The 27148-nt window shown below is 39.1% G+C and overlaps 1 protein-coding gene across 9 annotated transcripts in view; it reads left to right on the top strand.

Moving 5' to 3' along the window:
* The window catches only part of MAST4 (microtubule associated serine/threonine kinase family member 4), a 287435-nt gene that overhangs the window by 162686 nt on the left and 97601 nt on the right, over positions 1–27148 (top strand). For 2 of the 9 annotated variants that reach the window (XM_042028217.1, XM_042028216.1), the window contains exon 1: positions 17528–17791. The exons of the other annotated variants lie outside the window; for them this stretch is intronic. In XM_042028217.1, the coding sequence (XP_041884151.1) occupies positions 17700–17791 (92 nt within the window). In that variant the 5' untranslated portion in view covers positions 17528–17699. Of the gene's footprint in view, positions 1–17527; positions 17792–27148 lie in introns of those variants that run through there. 9 annotated transcript variants of the gene reach the window in all.

Genomic DNA, 27148 nt, shown 5'->3' with positions numbered 1-27148 from the left:
GAGTTACTAATAAATTATCAATGCTTCATGGATTAAAAAAAAAGAAAATCAAACCACTTCTAATTTTGGTCAGAGGTCTCACTTGTTACTGTGAGAATTAAGAACTACCATGTTGGTAAGTGACATAATAAAATAGATTTGTGCTTTTTTGGTGCCACCTCTTGAACATGGTGTGGCACAGGAGAGAATTGCTTGGATGTGTTAATCTGCTTCAGTGTACTTTAAAGTTAAAACCAAATTAATAGGTGAGAGCCCTTCTATCAAGGCTTTACTTGACACTGAAAAATGGAGCAGTAACTTAAAGTTTTGCTATGTGTTTCTGAAGAAATATTGTAGTTTTTTATATATTTTGTTTTATTAGGGAAGAGATGGTATGAGAATTCTTTATTTGTGCAATTTTCAATATGATTTCAATAGACACACTTTTTTCCTCAGTGAAAACACTTTCATGATGTTTGTTTAATAAATTATCAGCAAAATGAGTATATTCTGTGGAGTTTATTTTGCTGGTATAGAATGCTTGGTAAAATTAGCATTTTCTAATTGAGTCTTTATTTTATACAGCCAGAACAAATCACTTCCCTTTGTGGTTAAGAAAGTGCTCTTTTTCAAAATTTCAGTTTTGTGGAATCAAAAAGCAGTATACAAATTTTATATTTTGTATGACCTGGATGACCTGCTGAACAGCTTCTGCAGATGCATGGATGTGCTGCTGTGCAAACGGTGCTATAGACATAGCCCTCAGTGCTTTTAGAGCTCAGACCTTGTTTACCCCTCTGGGGTGTAGAGACTCCAGCCGTGCCAAGTTTGAACTTTTCATCCTATGATGGAGGATGTTGGGAGCAGAATTTTCAGATGCTTTTTGGAGAAATAGAGTGGAAATTATTGATACTGCCTAATGTGAAGCCTCATCCTGTGATATGGCTGAAAAACGTCAAAGTTCATAGGGATTTCTCTTAGGTTCTTTTGTCCTGAAATTTATGTAAGGCTCTGCCAGAATGGTTACTTTTTCCCTGGAATGGAAATGTTTAATGTTTGATTAAATCTGAAATGGAATGCTGTATGTATCGATAGCTGTAGAGGACTGCTGGTGTATTGAACATCAAATGTTTTAGTTATTAGTTACTGTTCAAGCTTGACCTAGCTTAGTGGAAAGAAGAAATGTGTTGGTTTGTAGGATATATAAATAATTAGCACTTCCTGTTCCATTAGCTCAGAGTACTCCCATATGTGGGAGGAGAGGAATTACTTCAGTGGCACTATTTTTGCTTATATTCAGAAATGCTAGCATGGGAACCTTACCAGAATGAATGGATAGGGTTCTCCTGTGGTATTTCTCTCTCTCTCTCTAACATGCTGGCTCATCTCCCTCATGGCCTTTGACTTGCACAGCTGCTCCTTAGGCGGTTGTTCCTGTTGAAGCTCTGCTTATAGCAGTTGTCACATACAGTAGTAGTCTAAAGGGAACCTTTTGCCAGCTAGATGATGAAGATCTTTTCAAAACAGTAACATCCTGTGAATGGAAATACCTGCCTGCTGGTACAGTGTGAAGCTATCCATACTTTACTTCTGAGAGAGGGTGGGGGATGAAGAGGTATTTCAAATCTCAGGAGGATATATTTTTATCTTCTCTTTGAGTCACCTGAACACTTCAAACTGCTGTTGGGGGAAAAAGTACGTGCAATTTTTGTACTAATAATTATAACCAGCAGATTTGCAGGGAAAGGGAGAAGATGGAGATAATGTAAATAACTGAGCACAGCTACTGAGATATTTAAGACCCTCATGCTTCTAATATAATTTTAGTGTTTTTCTTTGCTGTGGATAATTTGGAGTCCTTTGTCACAGTAATGGGGAGTGGGGTGGGGAAAGTATTTGAAAAAGACTAGGAGGAAACACGAAGTGCTAGAAGTTGTAGTAGCTTCTAATAAGAGCAATAAGGAAAATGGAAATGGTTAATTAAAAATATATAGAACAGCATGCATTTGAACTTGAAGAGTAGAGAATGGTGATTGTCAACAAAAAAATCTTCTTACTCAACCTTTTGCTTTACTGATGTCACTGATACTAGGCTGGGGGAAAAAAAATCTCTAAGCCAGTTGATAGAAAGCTCTTAGTTTCTACAAAAAAAGAGAAGATTGTAGTGAATTTTCCAGAAAGGCTTTACTCAGGAGCGTGAGGATTGCACGCGTGTCAGGCACTGTACAGACACAAATGTTACTACCTGGCTAAGACTGATGAATGGGTTGACAGGATTCATTCTGAAGCTTGGAAAATGAAAGTGGCAAGCAAAAAAAGCCCATATACTTTTTTTTTTTAACGGTTAAATTTTTTTATCAACTATTTCAGGAAAAATTTCAGGAGGAAAATCCAGTTCACCTCACCGTATCTACAGCTGAGTTGGCAGGAAGGCAAATGAGGATTATTATCTCTACCTTTCAGTAATGTAATCTGCTCTTTTGGAAGTTTGTGAGGATGCCACTGTAAACACTGCATTTTATATGGGGTCATGTTGTCAAATGATTACGTATGTGTTACTAAGAGCAGCAATTAGAAGTATAACTGGCATGGATTAAACCTCATCTTATGGCACTGAATTGTAAGAAAAGCAAATGTCAGTGTCACAGATAGCTTAGCCACTTGTTGGTATTTAGTATTAAGTTTTTATATCTGGAAATTGTCAAAAAATGTTGACACTTGCATTTTCTTTAAATGTAAACCAAATCTATAATATGAATGAGTAATCATTACCAAACAAAGGGAGAGTGAGACTTTTAAATATAATTTTACACAAATAAAAAATTCAAATATTTAATTTTATATGAAACTTTATTTAAACTGTCTAAATTCATATACCAAATTGTTGAATACAGAGATAAAAATCTAGTCAGTGTGCTCCTATTTGTCCACTTTCTCTGTCTGCATCCCCTTTTTTTCCCCATGACATTCTGCATCCCAGAATCACATAAAGACAAAAAGCTTAAAATAGCTACTTTCTAACAACTCTATTGGTCTGTATTATGAAACCGTGAATGAAATGGATGGCTTCTGTAGAAAAATGAACAGTAAAGTTTCTAGTGATTTTTTTATTGTTGTTTTGAAAGTCAGCTTGTTTAAAGAGCTTTTAAATGTCTTCTAGCTCTGTATGATGCTGTGTGGGCATGTGGGGAATATACACCCATGTGAAAGATGTAATGGACAGTAGGAACTGTTCGCTGTTCGGTTTATTACTGAAGGCAGTAGTTTGTTTTTAAACTTAGCAATATTCCTGTGAGGAAAGTGGCGTGGACAGTGTTGGTGTGTTCTGCTGCCTGTGCAGGCTGGCTGGGCTGGGGCACTTGGGGTGGCTGTGCAGCTGTTGGGGCAGAGCTGCCTCAGGGACTTGCACACCGACTCGCAGACCAGTGACCGAAGGCCCTGCAAGTACTCTCCTTGACCCTGTTGCCACAACCATGTTCCTGCCCTCTTCTCTGTTAGCTCCTGTGATTGTGTGGCTGCACCAAGCTGAATCTCCACCGTGAGTGAGAGCAGGCCAGTCTTAGGAGCGAGGAGGGAGTGGGGGAGCATTTTTCAGCATGGGGGATGCAGTGGCAGTGTGCACTTGGCAGCACTAGCTGCCCACTCAGACCTGAGCAACAGCCAAGGTGACAGCTGTTAAACACACTGGTTAATGATTAAATCTGGTGCAAGTATGCAGTCTAGGTAGACAGGGAATACTGCAGAAAAAAAGTGCTAGTATTCACTCCCTGATGAGGAGGGACTTGTGCAGGACATCATGACATGGTTCTCTCAAGGTAGAGCAAAATTGTCATAGAGGAGTTAGCTATTGAATTTGGACTTTTCTGGTCTCAGAGTAGTTTTACTTCTATGTGATTTTCCTATGGAACTGCTACTTCTTGGATTCATAAGGTTTTGTAAGAAACACGTGAGGAGGACACGTCAGAGGATGCCTCCTTTCCCTCCTTTCCTCAGTGACATAGCTGCCATACCCAGGCATTCTCAAGCAGGCATTTTTCTTTAAAATTTATTTACACTTTTGTTTTCTGATACCAGTACAAAGTACACTGACCTTAAGGTTATGCTGAAAGATGAAGCTGTTGATTTGTTGTCCTGAAAGGGGAAGGTCTTGGGAAGGGCTGATGTGGATGAGGTAAAGAATCACCTGGCTCCATTTCTTTCTCAAATTTTTCTTTAAAATGAGGAAAACCTGCTGTTTCATCTCTCAGGGTAATCTGATTAGTATTCATGAATGTCAGCCATGAAGCACGAGTTCCTCCAGGTGAAATAGATTAATCTTTGGCTTTGTCCTCCAAAAGTAGTTTGTCTCCTCTGAAGTTATTTTTACGTCCTTGCTGTTCTCTTAACTCTTTTTGGGACTACTTATTTAACCTTACAAAACACTTTCTCAGCTATTTCCTGTACTCTCCCATATTAAGACTGTGACAGGTCAAAGGGAGAGCTGTTTCCATTGGAACTTGAAAATGGGAAATGAGAAACAATTTCCTTGCATGTGTAAGTTTTTTTGTGATGTAGAAGTGAGTTTTGAGGATTGGTTAAGTAAAAGCAGCCCCTTACTCAGCACGTGATCTCTTTTGCGCTCAAGTGTGCTATTCTAGCTTCAGCTTTTGAAATACTCTAAATAAAGTATTCTGTTTTCTGAGCTCTTTAGAGTCATAGCAGAGGAGATTTTTGCTTGTGAGTCATCAGTATTTTGCTGAGTGCTAGTCTGGTACATGTGCATAAGCCTGTTAGTGTCTTAATGGCATTGCACCGTGGTAGATGGGTCCAGCTGAGAACTGCAGGAGCTGCACAGCTGTCATCGGTGAGCATGGGGTCCCTGGAGGATCTTCACTACAGGTTTTCATCCAAGAGGGATATAGGGATGCGAATTTCTGATTCCATGTGGTTTTTTTGGGCTGGTGCTAAAGAAGGTGTGGTTTTACTTGCCCCACACTGATCCAAAATCAGAGAGGCTAAGGCTGTATTGCTAAGATAATGTTTTGTAAAGCTTCTGGAGTATCAAACTTGATTTCTCATATCATAAAGATTAGGCTTTAAGTACATTTTTAAAGGCTCCCTGGACAAACTGAATTCTTCTATATTACTTTGTCTTATTCACATAGCTTTTCAATTTAATTTGTGGCTTGTACTATTAGATATTGTTCTGCAGAAAGATTTAGGTATATATTTTTTAGATCAAGTAAAGCAAGAACAGGAACTTCCCTCTAACTTACAGGGACAGATGACAGAATTCTAGAAGGCTTACCAGAAACAGAGATCTTTGCTTTAATCCTGTGTTGGTTTTTTTGTTGTTTGTTTGTTTTTGGGGTTTTTTTGTGGTTTGGTTTTTTTTTTTTAATTTTTTTTTTTTTTAGTTCATGTTTAAGGTGCATCTTAAGAAATCAAGGAAGTTCTTGTGACAGTTATTTTTTGTGGTAGACTGAAAGCTACAGACACAGAGCTCATCTGAATAATTTTAAATGCCAGTTTGTTGATCCTCCTCTCCCTAAACTCTCATAAAAATCATCCCGAAGTACTTGTGTGCTAGTTTTATTAAATCTTCTGGCCTTTTAGGTTGTATTTGGTGTTTACTCTTGAATGTTAAATTTTAAATTTAGTATGTTAGGCCTTTAAAGCATTTTGAGGAAGTATGAACAACATACAACATGAATTTGAATTTGAAAATTACAGTAATTGTGGAGTGGTGCTGTAACAGGAGAATGCTGAATCTGAAGACAGTTATTATTTTTTATTCAAAGTACTGTTTGAAAAAGTGTCTTTCTTACAGTTTTGAAGGCTATGCAGCCATAGGAATGACCTGAATGGAGATTTCTTGAACTGCTTTACTACTTTCTAATACTTTCTAAAACAGAATTAAAATATTCTAGAAGTATTTCCCACTGAGATATTCCCTCATAATAATGCTTACTTTTGCCATAATTTGATGTGCTGCTCAGATTACTTAGTAAAGTGTTCATTGGCTAATTCATGAATGTTTTTGCCATACAAGTCTTAAAGAAAAATGACCTGGTATAGCCCCATTTTGAAATCAAAACCTGACATTACTCTGTAGATTTTTTTCCCCACATTTTTTAATTAAAAAATCCTCACAGATTAAGTTGTTAATACTTACAAAAAATATACCACACCTAAATCAGAAATTGTGGGAAAGGAAGGAGGATGACAGGGAGTTCTATTTGGGGCCACCCAGAGACCTGGTGAGTTGAGTGCTGCACACTATGGTATTAGGAAATCACTGCAATTCAAGGAGGTGGTTAAAATTTGAACAATTGATCCACATTTTATATACAGAAATAACTCTTAAGATGGGTCTTGAAATGTGCTGGAAAATGGACAGTCTGGTCTCCTCCTATGCTGTCATACTACTGAGTTGCATGTCCATGCAAGTGACCTGCTAGCAGCCATCATAAGTCACTCTGGGACTGTTCTGTTGACCTCTTTGCTTTGCCTGTCAGGTGACGTATCTATTAGTAATGACTGAAGTGTGCTGAGCCTCACCTGGGCTCAGCCTGCATGTAAATTCAGACTTTTGTAGTACGGCTTCATGATTGGCTTAATCTGGTTTGATAAGAATGCTTTTAGTACACCTTGAATTCAAGGTCTACTTACTGTCCAAGATGTGACTGTCTGTAATGTGTTGCCAATCACATAGTTCTTGCAGATATGGAGAAACTGCTAGGTTAACCTGCCCGTTGTCCTATATTTTTCTTTGAAAGTTTAGTCTGATAGGGATGCCAGTGGTTCACTTCCAGGGGAAGAATTTCCTCTGGTAATTCCACTGATGTTATCCCAAAATCACAAATTCTGCAGCCTTTTTGCAGCGCAGTGACAAATTTCAGCTGGTCCTTGTGTGAGTTGCCAGAGAAAAAGTTCTGCAGCTGTATTCTTGAGATGGAAGTTCTCAACCTTGCTCAGTGCCAACGCTGCGGCATTATGTTGCATCTGCATCATTTTATCGCACCTTGATAAAAATAGATACAGAACAGAAACCAGCGCTGTGTGCATCAGCCTTCCCTACACACTACTCCAGCAGAGAAAATGCTTTGAAAAACTGCCTTCAGTCATGTTTTAGAAGTTATAGACTGGTTGCTGTAGTTTTGTTGGCAAGTACATAGAAACACATGCTGTTGATTCAGGAAGGCTGATAATGCTGTGTAACTTCCCCAGCTGATAAAACCTAGAAATACTTCCAAAAGTTGATGTAGTACCTGAGAGAAGGGGATCATGGCAAGTGCTGTTGTACGTATTTATCAGCTGAAACCAGTCTTTCATTATGAGCAGCCTGGCATGTTCTTCCTTTCACCTTCACCTTCATTCTGCTGTTTCTTTGCCAAGAGAACATTTAGGCTCTCCAGATGCAGTCTGCCACTGGACTGATGAAATCTGCTCCTCTTGTGTGTATGTAGAAGTGTGCAAGTGTGGATGCTGAGGAACAGCAGCATAGAGAATAGGCTGAGATAATCCGTTGTCAACATTCAGCATGGTTATTACTTAATTTTGCAGAATTGAATTGTTGCATAATTTTTAAAAGAACCAAGCCATCTACCAGGAAAAAGCAAAATACTGAGATAAATGAGTATGGTGATTTAAAAGAAACAAACTATATACATTTGCATAGTTCAGGCATATTAAAATTCATGTTAAGCCATGTCCAGATGTAACTGGAGATGGTCAAAGGAGAGGCTGATTGAATGATGAAGGGGTTTTGAGATAGGTTTGGGGGTTTTTTTATTGGTGGTGTATATTTGCAGTGCTAAATGCTTATAAATCTCTTTTGTATCAGGATATTGATATTTCCATAAACTTTTATACTCTGTAGTTACATGAATGGAATAATAAGGTGGTCTGGTATCAGAGAAATTAGGACACTTAGTGGTTTGAACTGTTATTTGAAAGCTAAACAGTTGTCACCTCATTGCTACTATGATAAGAGTTTTTCAGGATGCTGGAGGCCTAGAACAGCTAATGTGGGTTATGCTGATCCTCTGCTTCTTCAAAAGTTTTGACAGTCTTGGTGACAATTCAGGTGCTTGTTAGAGAGAGCTGATGTGGACTCTCAGTCCTACAAAATGAAACCAAAATGTGTTTGCCTGTCTTAGGAAGTGGAGGGTGAAGTTCTGTGACTTATCGTGGTTTCCTCCCTGACTCCTGTCATTCTCCCTGATGTACATATCAGAGAGATTTAAGACTGTTTCTTGACTCATCTGAATCCCTTTCAACTTATACCTCTGTGGTCTTTGCTTATAGGTAGGTAGGAATTGTATAAATCATTAAGTACCTATGATTCTGTAGAGTGGTCAGCCCGAAGAAGATTTCCCTACTACTGTCTACTTCTTTCTTCCCTCCTTTTTTTTAGTATCTGAACATTTGATGCAGGTGTTTCTGTAATTATCTTCACAGCCCTCCCAAGAAGTAGAAATACCTTTGCTTTACAGGTGGAGACCTGAAGTGCAAACAGATTAAATAACTAGATGACATCAGGTCTTAGACCCTGAGGCACCTTAGCCATGAGGTAATTTTTAGTATTTTGTCCTTAATTTTGAGAATTTTCTGTCATGTTTTGATAAGCATAACTAATTAAAATAATCTTTTCTAGTCTTGCAATTGTAAATGGTTGCTTTTAATTTTGTTTCTGTAAAGTTACCTTCTTTCTATGTAGTTAATTCTACTCCTTCCAGTGGTCTGTTTGGCAGCCATATCATCTGCATGTCTGATAGTTAACTGTTTAGTAAACCACACAGACATAAGAGTATGTGCTGAGTGTAATTATGGTTGTTCAGAAATTCAGATTTAAACTGGAGGTGTGTGCTGAAGCACACCTATGATTGTTTATTATTTAGCCTTTTGAGGAGGAGGGCGTTAAGGGTGACCTGTAAAATGTTTTAGGGATATTATCAACTTGCAGTGCTGTGTGCGCCGGTCGTTGTTTGAAATACCGAGGGTAGCGTTAATGGGCGATCTGCATAATATTTTTCTAAAGATAATATTTTCCCTTTAAACTTCCTGTGTACCTGAGTTCCAATTTGCCAGCTTGCACTGCATGGGGTGCTCCATCTCACACCGTTCTGCTGACAACAGATCCATCACGTGGATTAACTGAAGCATGAAGCCAGATGAGTGCAGGGAAAGCTCAGGAAATGCAAGTACTTGGGTGTATATATATGGCAAAGCTCTGAATTCTTGGCACCTGATTTTTATTCACTGTCATTTAAGTAATGACTTTAAAGAAAATTGTGTGTTTAAAATACATGAAGTAAACAGAGTACTTGCCAGTTCTGGGGAGGAGCCTGTAATGTCCTTGCTCTGACAGAGACCTATAATGGGTCTGTAACTATAGACTTGTGCTGATTGGGTAATTAATTTAGGAAATTCAGTGTGTAAATATTACAGCTTATGAAGTTTTCTGTCTCACTGAAGACAGCATTTATAATGAATACGTGCTTTTCAATTCTGTATCACAGGATTTGATCTGTTTAGACTTTGATTTACAGACTTGAGACTTTCACCGTGCTGACCTCCATTAAACCTCCCCTGTACCCCAAAAAGTATTTTAAGAATGAGGAAGGTTACAACTCATGATGACATCTTTCCCAAACCTATCAGGATTAAAAGCTATCAAACAGAACTTGAGCTTGATTTCTTTACCTAGTTCATTTGACGAAAAACAGAGAATCCGTGAAGTCTGTTACTCAAATCTATGAGTATGGCACTGGGATGTTCTGGGGCAGAGTTGAACTAAAGAAAATGGCTCTGTATGAGGGGTAGCATTCCTCTCAGACGAGTATGTTGTTTGGGATTCTTCAAACCAGAGTGCTGTGGTGGCAGGACAAAATGCTCCACTTAACTGCCTTTTGAGGATTGTGGGTTTTGGACTCTGTTTTCCATAATTAGAAAGTTATTAAAATGAAACAGACTCAGATAAACTTAAAAATGCTGAACAGTCTTTTTTTATACATATGTGTTCCAAACTCCATTTTATATAGTCTGTTTCCTTTAATGAAAAGTCAGATATGAACATTTTCATCTTTAAAAAGTAGAGAAAGATTGTATGCTGTAGGTCTGTTTTATACAGACTATCAGATTTATGCCATTACAAAATGTTAAAAACACAATTACTAACTTTGCAGTGTAGAAACCATAAAAAGCTTCTCTGAAAAAAAATGTTTTCTATAATTGAATTAATAAATATTTTTTTCTCAAAAAATACGGTTTAGTTGACTGCAGCTGTGATGTGGAATGGATGGCAATATCTAAGTACGTAATTATTTTAGAAGAATGATAGTATCCACAATTTCTTAAGACATTTTTTAGGAATTGCGCCTTGACCCTTAATAATGCTATTTGCCACATAGGTTATGGCTGTTGATTTAAAAAGATGCTTGATAAAATATGGCTGCGTGTGTGACATCAGGAGGACGTCTAAGTGTGTACAGTGGTCTAAACCAGTGCAATGAAATAAGTGATGATTGTTTCACATGAATGCCCAGAACTGGAAAACTTCATTATGGCTTTTTAGATATCTGTTGGATAACGGGTACCTTCACATTTATATCAGTGGTACTGCAGTCACAAAAAAGGTTAATTAATGATTTGAAAAAAGATGTGATCCTCTTAGGATGCTGTTAAGTGCTGGCAAAAAGGTACTTGAAGAACAAACAAAGGAGGATAGAGTAATACTAATACTTTGTAATACTGTATTCCTTTTCCCACCCCCTGGCATTTGTGGTAATGAAGTCAAGGTCCAAGCATCATGGTATCTGGAAAATTACGACATTTTTATTAGATGTTTTCTGACTCTCTCTGGACTTGCTTACCACATAAAGCAGCACTTCTGAAATGTAGTAATGCTGCTCTACTTGCCAAGATAAATGAAAATTCAGTGATAAAAATGGGAAATGGTTCTTTCATACTTTCTCATTAGTTGGTTTGCTAAACTAGCTCAGAAGGAGAAGCTAATCTCTAGGCCAGAGTAAATAGGCAGCACAGTTGTTAGCATGGTTGGCTCATTCCACTACAGACAGCAAAATGCTGGATTAAAAATAGTGTTGCCTGATGTGAATTCTGATGCCTGATGCAGATGGATAGACAATGTATTTAACTTCCAAATATATTGTGCATAATTTTAGAGTCTTTCAGAAATGGGGGGAGGTGCTGGGGCCATTGCTTTTCCTAAATGTGTTTATATTAGATGAGCTATAATAAACTAGAGCAGTGGGAGATTTTTTTGTATTTTGCACGTTACTTCAAAACTTGTTAAAGTATTAGTGTTTATGTGTATTTATAAACATAGCTAAGGAAATTTAGACATTTGGCAGACATACATTGTACACCCACAAAATATTCTTCCGTACTGTGATTTCTTCAACTTATTTTTACACTGAACATCCCACAGTGAAATCCTGTGCAGCCGCTAGAAGGTAATACACATCAACGTCTGCCACTAGAGGGAGCAAGATTTCAATTATTGTAATTAAATGTGGTAATAATAATTAATTAGTACATCTTAAGGACTGAATATACCAGTGAGATCTTTTAGTTTGACAACCTTTATAAAATAGGCTGTAGACTTTGTCAAGAGCTTTGGGGTTTTTTACGCATCCTCTAGTGCTTGTTTGAAGTGTGATTTTTTTTTTAGTTAGAAAGGCATATGACATACAAAATTTACAGTGATGGAAAATCCCTGTGTTAAAATGGATAAGAGAAAAGAATTTAAAACTGTTTTTTTGTCTGACTCCTGCAGATGGAACCCCTAACTTTGTGTGTGAGGGGAAGACATGATGGAGTTTGCTATTCTTACACTCTGTTTCCTCATGAAAATCTCTTCCTGCTGGGGAAACGCATACTGAATGTCCAAGGTTCTCCGATAGACTCGACCAAGTGAAATAAATGAGTTTTTTTCAAGCTGCACAATGTAATTCAGATTATAATTTTTTTTCCTTGACTCCTCATGACTTTTTTGCAGCCTTTGGGAAATGCCACAAGTAGCTGCATTTTAGTCCCTCAGTGCTCAGTTGTGTCATCTCCTTGATCCCATGAGAGATTTTCCTGCTTGTAGAACTGAGGGACATTTATTCTTTCATCTATACATCACATAAAAAGCTCTTACTTAGCTATTTATCTATGATAGTACCTAAATTGTTTGCCTGATAATCTGCCTTCCAGATTCTGCGATATGTATGTATTTTATGACTGGGGGGTGTTTTTGTCCTTTGATATGACTTCTTGGCTAGCAAGACTATAATGCATGTTGTTCAAATAAGGCTGCTTTATCCAATGATAAATTAGCTTGTTCCCGTGGTTACTTACCTCTTATGTCTTGTTTGCTAGAAAGGGTATCATATTTCTTTCCACCTCATTGATAGCAGTATTTACTTGTGTTAAATGAAAAACAATCCTGTATGATCTACTAGAAATGTTTAATGTGTAGTTACTTTTTCAAATCTGTAGGTGAGTTTTAATGTTGCCCTAATGCATAAATTTTTCTGCTGTAATAGTGAACCTATTACAACATTGTTAGGAGACAGGTGGAATATTTTACAAATGTCTCGATGTATTGTCAGCTGAGATGGTTATTGACCAGACTTGAAATCTCTCTTGAAACACTTTTTGGGCAGACTGTTTCATGTGACACTAAGTAAGTTACCATACCTCAACTCAGTACTGGCAGCAGCAATATCCTGTTTGTCCTTATAAAGGAGTGTTATGACAGCTTAGTTCAACCGTTGTAAAACTTCCAGCTATTCCAAGACACTTTGAAAATAGCAACAATTGAATGAGCAGCTTCACCGGTTCCTTTGTTACTCATTGGATAATAATTGTCTGACTAAAAAGACTCAACTAAACCAAAACAAACTCCTCTCAAGGGATGAGTTAGCTCAGTTCTAATTTATTGTTCTTCCAAGATGTTGATGAAATGAGAAGCATTTCTGTGTTGCTAAAAGATGCGATTTCATAATCTTCCTAGCCCATGAAAACAGAGAAGGTGCCTTAAGGCAACATTTTTTCTTTCCTGGTTCACAAATTTACTCATCTTTTTCAGTATGAGGCCTATGCTTTTAAGATTTTACTAGTCTTAGTATCTCTAAGGAACTTTTTATTGTCTGTATTGCTGCTGGTGAACTGCATTCAATGTCCATCTTCCTATAAAACTGGTGAGACTTGAGCATTCTGTAATGCCCTTGGGCAGTGACTTTCAATATTTTAATATTTTTTTAAAAATTCCAGTGTTTATTAATGTAATTATCAGCATGAAGATGGTAGATTAGATAACTTTTGTATTGGAATATTATGTGCAAAATATTGATTTAGCATTGGTATGGCATTGTGGTTTTTAAAGATGCACTTTCAACTTCCTTAAGTAGTATTTCATGGTGGTACTTAAAATCAGTAATGAGTGTTACACAATTAAAAAGTTACTGGTGAAGAATTTTTATTGATGTTAATTACTGAAGTAAATGTTGACATTTTGAATTTTTTTTCTCTCATATTGAATGAGGCTTTTCTAAGGATGCCTTTTGTACGTTTGTTTTTGGAAATGTAATCTTCAAAGCAAGGGTAGATCAGGCACCTTTTCTGACTTGAGTGATGTGATGTTTTTTATCTTCAAGTGAATATAAAAGAGAAAACTTAATGATCCTTATAACTTGTTTTGTTATGTGCTAGCTTATGTAACTCTTCGTGATAAATAAAAGTCATTACCCAAGTTCTACAGTAAAGCATCTCCTAAGAGATGAAGTTTGAGTTGCTTGTTGTTTTGCAAGTGGCTGTATAGACAATAACTTAAGCAACATATGCTGTTAAGGATGTTTGCAGGTTCTTAACTTTGTCATTTTATTTCTTTTTGACAACTGCAGAATTCTGTTTTAGTTGGATACTGGGGTAAAGTTGCTGAACATATCAATAACATTTTGTTGCAGGAAAACTGTAGGTAATTGTCAACTATGCATTTATCAGTATGACATAGATCTGTTCCTAATAATTTCAGATTTTGATACTTTTAAGACATTATCATCTTTATTGTTTAATTTTTTTTTGCCTTTTGTACATGGCAGAGGTAAGTAAATTGCAGTGCCTGAAGGAACACAACAACATACATCTGTTGAACCTGTGTTTTAAAGGTTGAGCAGCATTATCAGTATCGATAGTCAAAGAGGCTTCAATTTTGTGGACAGACACTGCAAAAGAAGTGGTCCTGCTGCCCCTGCCTCTCTGCATGACCTGTCTGCATCCCTCGTACTGGGTCTGGTCCTGGGATGTCCTTCCTTGAGCTGATTGAGCTCACTAAATGGGGAGAGAAGATGTCCTCTTAGCATCTATGTAGTACTAATAAGATGCAAAACTTCACTCTCCCTTGAGGTGTTTGCTTTGAAATCAGGCATTTCTGTGTCATGGAAAGTCACAAACTGCAGGCACCGCTTTGGAAGCTATGTTGTTCATTGACAGGCATTGCAAAGTCTTCACCACCATTTACATGTTGTGCTCTTAAAGGATAAAGCCTATGCTTTGCTTTATGAAACATGTAATTTTTCTAGGGTTGTTGTGGGACAATGATGGACTTCTTAGAGCTACCCCCTTCATTTTCATGCCTTTGTCAAAGTCTCTGTAGTGCCTTAATATGTGTATGTCCAGCAAGCACTTCAGAAAAATAATTATTCGAGTCTCCTTGCTTTCAAGCCCATGCTACAAACAGCATGACTGATTAGCAGGACTGTGTGTATTTGTAATTGTGCACAGAAAGCCAAGGTGAAGTTATGTTTGGATCTACAGGTCATGGAATTTGGGGAGCTATTGCTTGTGAATAGTCTGTGCAGGATCTAGAGACAGAATTGCAAGGGATTTGACCATCAAACCACTGTTCGAAGTGAACAGTGTTCACCATTGATTGTTATTACGTGTCCTGGTTCTGGCCAGGGTTAAATTTTGCAGTAGCCAGAAGGGGGCATGGCTAGGACGTGGAGGTTATTCTATGCCATCTCATGTGACTTTCTGGGGATGGGGGAAAAGGCTCTCTTTTAGGTCGGGTAGCATGGTGGAGGAAGTAGTCAGGTATTCTCGGGGGTGTGAGAATTGTTGCTGTTACTGTTCTTTTTTTAATCTTGTTTCCAGTAAGTTATTATTACCTGAACCTGTGATCTTTATGCTTTGTGTCTTCTATTCTCTTCTCCATCCTGCTGAAGGGGCATGGAGGCGGAGGGGGAGAGGGAAGTGAGCGTGATATGCTTTGTAGAGTCTCAGCAGGAGTACTAAATTGGGGAACACCATTCCTAAAACCATGACATTATGATATCCTCTGTTGCTATATATGTGGACAGAAACAGTTGCCTAGAATTTATCCTTTCTTTTATCCTATTTTTTATCCTTTCTGCTTTTGCAAAAATCCAGCTTTTCAGATAATGAAATCAGTGTATCGGCTGTTGTAATCTCATCTGGTTGTACACAGAAGGGTTAAACTTTTCTTCCACCAGAATTTGTCAACTTTCATGCAGCAATCATCTTTTTTTCTGGTGGGTCTTTGCCAACATTATGATAGGCTAGTCTTGCTTAATTTTTAAAAGCTTTTAGGGTCTATTTCAGAATTGGAGGCTTCACATCATTTTGATGAAGTGGTAGAGATTTTCACAAAGAAATCATGAGTTCAGTTACTGTCCTGGGCTTGAAACAGAAAAGACTGGTAATTTTTTGCCTTAATGTGAAATGAAGTTTGACCTCCATGTTACATGATCACCCCACAAATGATGTGCTTGACTGAATTATAGAAAATGAACTGCTTTTGTAACTCTTAACTGCCGCTTAGGTAGAGTAATAAGGCCAGGGGAGAACTTGCAGGGCCGTGAGGACACTGAAACTTCTCCTGTGTGATAGGTGGAAGACTTTGTTTTAATACTTAGCTAGTGCTGTTCAGTATCAGTTATGTGTAATTCCCTGGTTTCAGGATTGTGTACTGTTCTGTCTCCAAACACGCTGATTACAGGCAAAAACTTGTGTATGTAGCAGAGATGATGAAGTTACGGAGTTTGTGGGGGAGGTGTTTCTTGGTAGTTTTGTAGATCTTTGAGAATTTCCTTCTTAAACAGTTTTAAGAAAGGAGTGTTGTCAGCCATGCTTGCCCTCATTTGAACCTTTAAAACTTCATGCTCAGTATGCTCAGGCATGCCTCAAAGTGAAAATAAATGGATGAGAATTTTTCTTTTACTGGCTGCAGTAGAGGTGAATACTCAGTCTTAATGGAGAGGTATAAAAAGAGCAGTCATGCTGGGAAGTGCCCTCCTGTGGGGCACAAATGGACAACAGCCCACATACCAGCTTCTGCAGCTATTTCAGCCTTCCTTGTTCAAGAAAATCTGACCTGAGACCTAGATGAGGCTGTTTTACCTTCTTACATGGAAATGGTCTCTTCTAAAATTAAGATGTCTTATAAGTGTTTGATGATTCTTTTATGTTTGATCAATGTTAAACTGACATTTACTGTGGCATGTCAGTAAATGGTGTCTGCTGGGGATTTATAGTAAGGCCTTTGGTGCTAACCTAGAGTGAGAGCTGTCTAATGAGTGCTGTCTCATCCCAAGTGTCATATGAACCCTTCCCGCTCTGCTCTGTGACCCTCAGATAAACAAAATGGAAATTTTTAAGTACATTAAAAGAAACCTCCTAGTTTCTGAATCCACACTATGTCTTTCTATACCTGACCATCATTGCTTTCAGCAGCTGGAGTTAAGACATTACAGAATGACGAGGTAGTAGAGTAGTAATTTTAGAAACACATTTATTTGCATACTGCAGAGATGTGAGGAAAAATGCTAGTCTAGACAGCTGCAGAGGGAGAGAGGAGAGAGCTGGAGAGTGGTGCTGGAATTAAGTATAAAAAGACTGAGGACAGTAGTCAGCAATGAGGCTAAAACGAGGAGTGAAGGTGGAACGTTGGGTGGTGGGAGTCAAGAAAGCAAACCAGCTGAGCTGGGAGGCAGCTGGGGAAGGGTAAAGCGGAAAGCAAAGGAAGAAAGCTGGAAGGAGGAAATGGAGGAAATGAGTCGAAGTACCTGAGGGATTAGGTCATTGTTATGAGTAGGAAAGGTACTCAGAGCCTTTCTGTACCCTTCTTTTGCCAACCTGTGCTTCAGGGTAGCTTTCTCAAAAGAGGTAGCTGGCAATGGAGGGAGGCAGGTGTCCCAGCTTTCCGTGGCAAACGCCTGATGTCTGGAGTGGCAGGTAGCCAGTGTGACAAGCGGTAATTAAGTACCTGTACCGTCAGTTCTCCCGGGAGAGGCAGAAGCCACGGCAGTGACACACGTACACTGTGCACTGCAGCGAGCGTACTGGTCCGTCTTTAGCTTACAGTTCCCAGCAGGTCCGAGCGCATCCGACGGGCGGCTCCGGCCCGCGGGGGCTGTGCCGGGCGCCGGCTGAGCCGCGGGCCACGGGCGGGGGCTCTGACCCGCGCTGGGCGGGCGGGCGGAGCGGCCTCTGCGCGGCCGCCAATGGCCGGGGCGGGGCGGCACCCGCGGAGCAGCCGCACGGAAAAGTTTCTGTTGGGGCGAGTTGCTCCTGTTTCTGCTCTCCTTCCGCCCCTTCGGAGGCTGGTTGGCTTCCCCCCCTCTCTCTCTCTCTCAGGGTTGCTGTCCCTTCCTCCTCTTACTCGTCGTACTATGGCACTGAGTTTTTAAGCTTTCCAACGCGGAGAAATGGATATGTCGGATCCCAGTTTTTGGACGCTCCTTTCCAACTTCACGCTGCCCCACCTGCGGCGAGGCAGCCGGCTCCGGCGGACTCAGAGGTAAGGCCGGCCGGCCGCTCCAGGTGCGCGGGAGCGGGCGCTGGATTTTCCTGCTCCCCGGCAGAAGGGCCCTGGGAAGGCGTCGGGACCCGCGGCCTCCTGACTTCTCCTGGTCTGGAGCTGCCAGCGGTGAGAGCCTCTCCTTGCGAGGCCGTTGGTGGTGGTTTTTTTAAACCAGACGCTGCATATTACTCTACCTCCATTTATGTTTTGTTTTGTCCAGCCCTTCCAGCATCCTCCTTTTTTCCCCCCTTAAAGACACTTTCAGTATTCACTCTCAAGTGTTCGACCTTTTACTGGGAGCAGATATTCTTTATATGGGCAACTCAAGATAGCCTGCTTTGTTCGGTGTTCTTAAAGGGACAGGTTTGCATAAGTACTTTTTTTAAACAGGCTAGCCTGACATTTGTTAGTACAGGAATGGCCTTTTTTATTTTTGTAGCATTTTCATTATTGTCAGAAGGGGGGAAAAAAGGCTTGGAAATAGTAAATGCTGAGTAAAAGTTAAAGGGTTGTGCCATCATGGCAAAAGACTGACAAGCTTTCACATCATGGTCATTTTTTGTGCTGTGGTGGTCCTTTTGGATAAGTATATGTCCCTATCACAAGGAAAAGAAAAAATGTATAGAAGTTTGTAACTTTGTACACTAGTACCTCGTATGCCATTTTGAGACGTACCAGGTGTGGTGGTAAATTATGATATGCTTCTGACTGTGAAACTACCTTGAGTACTGGCTTATGTGTTATCTTTGGAGGACGTGCGAAAATGTTTCTTCTTCTGGCTAAAAAGCTGGCACAAAGCAAGCAGGATAGAGGCTTAGCAAAGTTGGTTTTTCTTAAGCCTGAGGCATTTATGGTCTGATTTTTTTTTCAAAAGGAAGAAAATGACTATCTGTTTAATGGCAGAAAGTTTAAAATAGGAAAAACAAATGGCCTGTTCTACATCAATGAAAAAACTGTCTCTTCAGTAAATATCTGTTCTTTGTGTCTCCTACTTTGGGTAGCTGAAAATGCTGAGTTATATTAAAATTATTATCCCTCTCTTGTAAATAATTTTTTGTTCTTACACAGCACTAACTGAGAATCCAAATACACCTTACACATTTTTCTGCTGAGACATGTTGGGGTTTTTTAAGTTGTCTTCACTGTTCTTACTCATATTGGGTTTGTAACTGTGTGAAGACTTTTATAAATGTATGGCTGTGTGGCAGGTTGAGGAGGAGAGAGACTTCATAGTTTTCACAGGAAGCTTGAAATAAATGTGTACCACTGGTTTCTTTGTTTTATATATTTGGATGCTGTCCTGCTTTTCAAACATATTTAATGCAATACTGGGTTTGTTGAAATATTTGAAAGACTTTTTAAAGCAGCATTGAATATTGTCTCAGTGTATCACGTGTATGGTATATCAGTGAATAGTACATGCCATATATGCAGTTATGTTTCATGTATTATAGAGATATTCAGTATTTAGTTCCCTCTGTGTAGCCAAATCAGTGTGTCACAGCACTGTGAAATGAAAAAACTGGCAGTGGGATTTCAAGGCTGCTTACTTACTCTTAATGGGCCCAGATAACCCTCTGTTGTCAGGTTAGTTTTATCTTCTGAGTGGTGGGAACTCAGAATCTGCTGTGTTGATGTGTCTTGGGAAACGCTGTCCACACACTTGTTCAGCTCTCTTCTTAAAGGTGGACCTGCCCTCTGCCCCCCTATACTTGTAATTCATTTACTAATGTAAGGTATGAAACTTACAGAGCAATAAAACTGTCAGAAAAATAAAACCCAGCATGGACAGCGCAGATTCTCCTAGCTCTGCTGTAGAAATGGGTTTGGATTAATTAAGGTACTAGCTGGGTTTATGTGTTCTATGCTGTAGCTCTCCTGCACTGTCTTCACAGGCTCAGTCAGCTGTAGCTGTAGCTGCATGTGAAGACTGGAAGCATAGCTGCTTACTTTGCTTAACTTGCCACAGGATGCCTTCCCTTTCTTTCTAAGAGTGCTGCTGGTCGCCGCTCATGTCTTGCAGCTTCCCAGGCATTTTAGATGCCTAAAGAGTAGGTTACCGAGTAGGACTTGAAGGGAGTCTAGTTCCTGTCATCTGAATCTCCTGCTGGGCTTAAGTGAAAGTTTTGGGTCCACTGATTCAAGAGAGGTTTTTTCTTAATAGTTAGACTGCCTATGAAACTTGTCTAGCCTGGTGCATGCCTAGGTGCTTCATGAAAACTTCTGAAGAAGCCTTTTTTTCTGGTTGTATCCACAGTTGGCTTTGGGACTGCTTGTCAATTTAAGAGCAGTAATTCTATGGTTTGGTTGGGAATTTTGCCTCTCAGTTATGTTCCTTTTGGCTGTTCAGTTATTTTTACCTATGCTACCAGATTATTGTGGCCTGCTAGACCCTATTGTTTCTGTAAGCGCTACCCTACTTTCTTGATACTTGGGATGAAACTTGTCTGCTAGTACTGAATGAATTTTGTTTCTTTGTACAGATTTATTTGATGTAATCATTTATCTCTCTTTGAGGTTCTAAGAAGTAAACAGTGAAGAGATAGCCTCCTTCAGGAGCAGCTTTTCAACAGTAGGCTTAGCCGTTAGTTGCAGCAGCTCTTTGGGAAGTGATACCTGAATAAGAAATATCACAGCCTGACTTTCAGGTCTTGGAGTAGGTTTTCAGGACTGGCAGGTGGAAAAACTATCTTCAATTATAAATTGGAGGCATTTGTTATTCAAAATCCCTGAGACTGTAAATGCCATGGATTATACCATGTGCTCTTACACTGAAGAAATATGTGTGCCACCATAAAGAGAACTAGAGTGAGAGTGGGAGGGTCTATGTGTAGACATCTATTTATAGAAATTGCTGTGTAGATTGACAAATGGATAAATGTGTGCAGATACACTTCTTTTTACATGGAAAAATCACTACTTTCTGCTTTGTTTTATGATACTTGTTTGGTTCTCTCTGACATTTTCACTCTTTGTGTCTGATTTTGTCTGCATATCTTTTATAAAACCAACAAACCAGTGATCATTTTTGTGGGTGTCCTCTTCTCTTGCTTCTTTATGGTAGTTGCACTTAAACAATGTTAGTACAATTGTTCTTCCTTTGAGTCAGAGTGGGATTTTTTTTCCCAAAGGTGTGAAATTCATGAATGCTTGCCCAGTTGCCTCTGAGCCAAAGTAGACTCATAGATGATTAGTGTTGAAACTTCATTTTATTTGTGTACAGTCACTGAAGTATTAGTGAGTCTTTCATGATATGAGATTAAAATATTCATCCATCATCAAGTATGTGTTCTGACAGTTCATAACCTTTCTGAAACCTTAAAAACAGCTGAAAGTTATCATTTTTATTGGAAAGAGATCAGAGTAGTCAAACTTTGTTGTAGTTGTATTAGTTTTGGGACAGCATGCTTCCTGGAAAAGCAGGTTTTTTGAATGTCCCTAGTTTGGTAGTTTGAATAGGTACAGTGATGTTAAAATGAGAATGTAAACTTTTGCTGTTGGTTTTTATGTAGACCTTTCTTTTTAACTTTGTCAACACAGTATACTATAAGTAACTATATTATAAATGGATTGTTTTATTTAATAACAGGTGTTAAAAGTGGTCCTGTTGATAATACAAGAAAACCAACCACACTTACATAAAAACAGCCACAAAAGTGTTTAATTATGTTGATGTCGGCTGAAGATGTGTTCCAATTGAGTTATTTTACTCCTGTTACATAACAGTAACCATCAGTTCAGACTTTTTTAACAAAGTGTTTCTTTTTGATGCATTTGTATTGTTTTTAATGTATGTTTGGGAGTGTGGTAATTTGAAGAGCTTCACCATTTCTTTACTTTCAACTCTCTTCATTCACCTTAGTTCCTACATGCAAGAGAGATGAGCTGTTATTCTAACAGATGTTGAGTAAGTTCAAAGAAGATTGTTATCCCTAAAACTGGGGGGATTAAGAAGTACATTTGTGCAGACTATCTGTGCTTCCAAACACACTGTCATTGAATATGTTTTGTTAGAAGTTAATCTGCTGGACTAATGATCCCATTGCTTTCTCTACTACCTAGTGGAGTGTTAATGTATCTTGGTAGTTGTATTTCCTTTCATTCACAATAAAGGCTGTGTGTTTGGGGGATAGTTTTACAGTCTCACTGTCAAATTGAATGTGTTGTTTTTATTCTGGTTTGTTTAATTGACCAATCTTTTTCTTCAGGTAATTAATGTATTTCAAGTTCTACTTACAGTCTGAATGAGCCAACATTGTTTTTTAGCTTCAGCCAGACTGGCAGGGATTCATCTGGTCATGTTCCTATTTTTTGCTTTGTTTTCACTCTGATAAAATGTTATTCTTTTAGAATTATGTCAAGATCGTTAGGAAGTCACCAAAGGATCTTACTGTAGAAAGCCTGAGGAAAGCTGAAACATGAGCAAAATAAAAAAAACCATAGGTAAATGCCGGAACATGCTGAAAGAAGCTGTAATTGTTTTTTTTTTTCCCACTGTCATGGTTAATGTCTGCTGTGACACATTAGGAGACAATCTTTGTTTTTCTTACATAGAGAATTTAAAGGACAGTAGCTCAGACATCCCTTCATGAGCTGTGGTTGTTGGGACGTGGTCTAGGCTCAGCGCACAGAAATTCAGTCTGTTGTATTTTGCTTACATCTGCTACTGATGTTCTGCAGTCATTACAGTTCTTGCTGTATTAGTCTTTGGCTCATCCTTCTCAAATGTTTTTTTAATCACACAGGAGCTCACCCATGCACTGATTAATAGTTGCCTCTTCTGATGCACCTCTTTTCAGAGAGCTTCAAACTTGTCAGTGATAAGCTGTGTACCAACTTGTGTGGCTGCACATACCGATTGATGGGCTTGCCTCTAGTAGCTCTTCGTCAAAGCTGGAAATGGTCAGAAAAGTGGATTTCAGGGGAGATTTCTGATGAATTGGGGCAGAGAGGAGCCAACTGAAATTCAGCAAAGGCAAATGCCAGGTCCTGCACCTGGGGAGGAACAAGCCCAGGCACCAGCACAGGCTGGGGCTGACCTGCTGGGGGGCAGCTCTGCAGCGAAGGACCTGCGGGTCCTGGTGGACACCAAGCTGTCCATGAGCCAGCAGAGTGTCCTGGTGGCCAAGGAGGCCAATGGTATCCTGGGGGGCATTAGGAATGGCATTGCCAGCAGGTCATGGAAGGCGATCCTGCCCCTGTACTCAGCCCTGGTGAGGCCTCACCTGGAGAGCTGTGTCCAGTTCTGGGCTCCTCAGGACAAGAGAGACTTGGAACTCCTGAGCGGGTCCAGTGGAGGCTACAAAGGTGATGAGGGGTCTGGAGCATCTCTTATGAGGAAAGGCCGAGGGAGCTGGGCCTGTTCAGCCTCAAAGAGATACAACTGAGAGGGGACCTCATTAATGTGTATAAGTATCTAAAGGGTAGGTTTCAAGGGGATGGACCAGGCTCTTCTCAGAGGTGCTGAGCAGTAGGACAAGAGGTAATGGGCAGAAGCTGATGCCCAGGAAGTTCTGCCTGAACATGAGGAAGAACTTCACTGTGCAGGTGACCGTGCACTGGAACAGATTGACCAGAGAGGTTGTGGAGTTTCCCTCACAGGAGATGTTCAAGGACTGCCTGGACACAATCCTGTGCCATGTGCTGTAGGATGACCCTGCCTGAGCAGGGAGGTTGGACCAGATGACCCACTGTGGTCTTTACCCATTCTGTGATTCTATGAATTTGTTATATGTCGTAGTGCAGGAATGGTAATGATTTTGTAAGTTATGGACATTAAATCACTCAATATTTTGAGCCACTGTGTTTAGAATGTGAAGATACTGCTAACTGATTTAAGTTGGACATTTGAAATGAAGTTTATTAAATGGACCACACTGAAAATTTTGTAAAACTGATTGTTGCATGCAGTAGTTCTGTGTATATTGTCACATTATCTATAGGCTGTAGACCTAGATCGGGCTGTCATGTTACATGTCATTAGAAGAAGTTTAGTAGGAACTAGATTTGTTTGGAGAAACGCTGGAATGGCACCAGGAAATATGCATATTTGAGGAGAATCAGAAAATTCACATATCTTTGATTCAGCCTTATTCAACAGGCTGTGTCACATTCAGTGATGGCTCCTGGATTTTCTCTTGAGAACCTTTCAGAGGATACTTTTCCTTTGAACTTTTGCAATTTCACCAACTATGGTCATTGTGAAATTTTAAAGCTTTTGATCTCTATCATTTGCCTTTAGCCTGTGTTTAAAATAATGCATCAAAGAAAAAAATTTAAAAGGCTACCCACTGTGAATTTTGTTTTCTCCCCTCAAAAAAAAGTTGAAAATTATGTAAAATGAGGCACTCCTTGCAGGTAAGGAAATGGCTTTATATGTGTGCATTTTGTTAGTTTTTGGTTTGGGGTTTTTTGTTTGGTTGGTTTGTTTGTTGGTGGTGTTTTTTGTTTTGGGTGGGTTTTTTTTGTTTTTTGAGGTAATCTGTGGATATTAGTTTGGTCTGGAGCTCACCTTAAGAGAGCTAATAAATTGAAAGTTACTTTGTTTGAATGTTGGTACTTGTCACCTGTGATTGTTTTAAGAGGCATTCAGGATATGCGTAACTGAGGAAGTAGTAGATAGACTTCTTTTCCCTGGTTGCTTTCTTGCATGCATTTGGGAACAGTGCCTTGTCAGTCTTCCCTCTCTGGGTTGCTGGGCCCCCATCCTGCATGAAACTTGTCATAGGCTTATGAACAGAGTCCCACTTCTCACAGGAGATAGATTTGATATGTGAAAAAAACGCACTGCATTTTTTGTTTGGTTTGTTGGTGGTTTTTTTTTCATGCATCCTTGGAAGAGAGGAGTTTATATGGTAATTACTTGTTTCATTAAAGCTATTAATCAGATACGGATTTCTGTAAGAAGTGTTTACTTTGTTTTTGAAATACACTTAAATATGATGTTTCTAAGCATGAATTATAAGCCCTGAAGTTCTTATAGGGAAGATGGGTATAGTGGTTTGAACTACGTGAACTTCCTTTAATAAATCTGAGTATAATGAATTGGCTTCTAATTTACGTTCTTCCTTCTCTTAAAATCCTTTTGGAGCTACTGTTATTATCACTTATTAGATGAGATTCTAGAATGTTCTGGAAAGGTGTTCCTAAGTAAAAGTATACAGAAACCTCAACAATGGAAAACAAAAGGAAGGTAGTCCTAAGAATACTGTATTTTCGAAGTATGTACTTTAACCCTGAAACCTCCCTCTTCAAACTCAAGCTGAAGTCTAATGGAATGAGAACTTATAGGTGTGCCTCATGCACACAGAGAGGTTTGTGTAACTGGAAGCCAGGACCTTCTTCCTGCCAAGTCGTGATATTTTGACTAGAGATGCTATCAATGCCTCCCAGAGATGGCTTATCAGTGGCTCCATGAAGCATCTTTTGCACTATGGATAGCTAAACAACAGTGAGGGAAGCTGGCCCCAAAGGGAGTTTGGAGAGCAAATGGAGTATGAGAGATGAAAGTTTCACAGGAGGATTGTAGAAGAGAAAGTGTTGTGATTCAATCACAGGACGTGGATCTCCATAATATGTAGATTCCGTGGTTATTCTCTTGACAGAAAAATTTGTAACAGATATGTCATTTAATAAAACAGTGTTTTGGTTAATATCAATGAACCTAACCATCCAGAGTGAAGTTCTGCCTTGCGTCGTGGGTGTTCCCTGTTGATTGCAGTCCGTGCTGACTGAGAAAAAGCAAAAATGGTGATTAGAATTTTCAGTTGATAAAGATACCTTTACAGATTCTGCATAGTTCTGACATGAACCAAACAATCCAGTCCTTGATGACACAGAAGTTATATACTGATGATAAGGATAAATCAGACATATTTCTCTCAACAGCTGTCTTGGTGTTTACCAGAATTTGTCTTCAGGATGGTTTTCATAATGTAAATCTATACATGGCTTTATTTGGTTCCCTTTTTGGGAAACTGGAAGGAGGATGTTTGATTAGTATCTCTTTCATCAGAGAGTGCTGTTCAGTGAGAAGTTGTCATTAACAAATATCCTTTGTATTAATACTGTTAACCCTCTTGGAGTTAACTTATAAAAAGTAGATTGTGTATGTTTGTTTTATAGATTAGCCTTTTCAGTGACTCTAGGCCTGTTTAGCTCATTCTTACACATGGGTATGTCAAGGGAATTTCCATAAGTGCTGTAATAGGTGAAGGAAAAGCAGTCAGACAAGTCCAATATACTCTGTTCACCTTGTCTACGAACACCCCACGCAAACGGATGATTATGTCAGTTCCCTGAACCATCTCGTCCTACCACAGCATCTTCCTTTTGCATTACCCACATAACAAACAGAGAAAATATATAACACTTTTTTAAAGGAAGTTTGCATTGTATATTTTTTTCTTACCTGAGGCTGGGTGATTTGGTTTCATCCCTGGCCTTTCTGCCGTGTTTGGATGATTGAACTGTTGTGTTTGGAGGCGTTTGCTCCCCATCTGTGACCTATGAGTAACTGGAGAACAGCTCTGTTGGGAAATACACTTCTGCCTAGTTTTTCCTTACTGCTTGGTTGTGTCTCAGATGTGTTATTCTGTCTTGTCAAATGTCAAAATATTATCATCTTTTGTAAGGCTTTGATTTCGATCTGTGGGAAAAATTTCAAAACAGAAAAATGAAACTTCTTCCTGTTTGGTTTGGGGTTTTTTTGGTTGTTTTTTGTTTTTTTTTAAGTTTGAAAATTGTATCTTCACATTATTTCTTCTGTGTCTTCTTCAAATCTTAGAAGAGCAGGATTTTTTTCTCTTTTTTTCCCTTTTTTTCTGTAAAGGAAATACAAAACATACTTGTGTATATGAATATACTAGGTTACTTTTTAAAATATATAATTGTTTGTGTGGGTCAGACCTAAACATTCAGCATTATCTACAAATTAATACCTTTTAGCGATCATATGTTTCCTTCTTCTGATTCATAAATTATAAGGCAAGAAGAAACCAGTAGGATCACCTTCTGACACTCTACAGGAAGCAAGACACAGAGTAACAGTGTTAGAGGTTTAGTAGTTTGGCCCTCCCAGACAATGTGACATGTTTGTTTAATCACTGATGAGTTAGCAAAATCTGAAAAATTTGACACTGTTCAGGGCAACTTTATTTTGTTTCTCGTTGCTCCTTAAGTGAGCTGTGTTTTACCACTGCTAATTTATTGCTGATGCTATTATCTCTCACACTAGCCTTAGTAACAGCCTCAGAGACATTGGGCCAGTCTCTTTATAAACACAGAAAGTGTTCAGTATGTTCTTTGTGACTGTGGCTGCCTAAATCAGTACAAGGGCCACCACATGGATGATGA

This window comes from Corvus kubaryi, unplaced genomic scaffold (genome assembly GCF_017639235.1).
Source record: "Corvus kubaryi isolate FWS band 111438036 unplaced genomic scaffold, C.kubaryi_AGA036_p1.0 37308, whole genome shotgun sequence".
NCBI classification, from domain to species: Eukaryota; Metazoa; Chordata; class Aves; order Passeriformes; family Corvidae; genus Corvus; species Corvus kubaryi.
The sequence above is the reverse complement of the archived record's forward strand: the minus strand, read 5'-3'. Positions and strand labels throughout refer to the sequence as shown.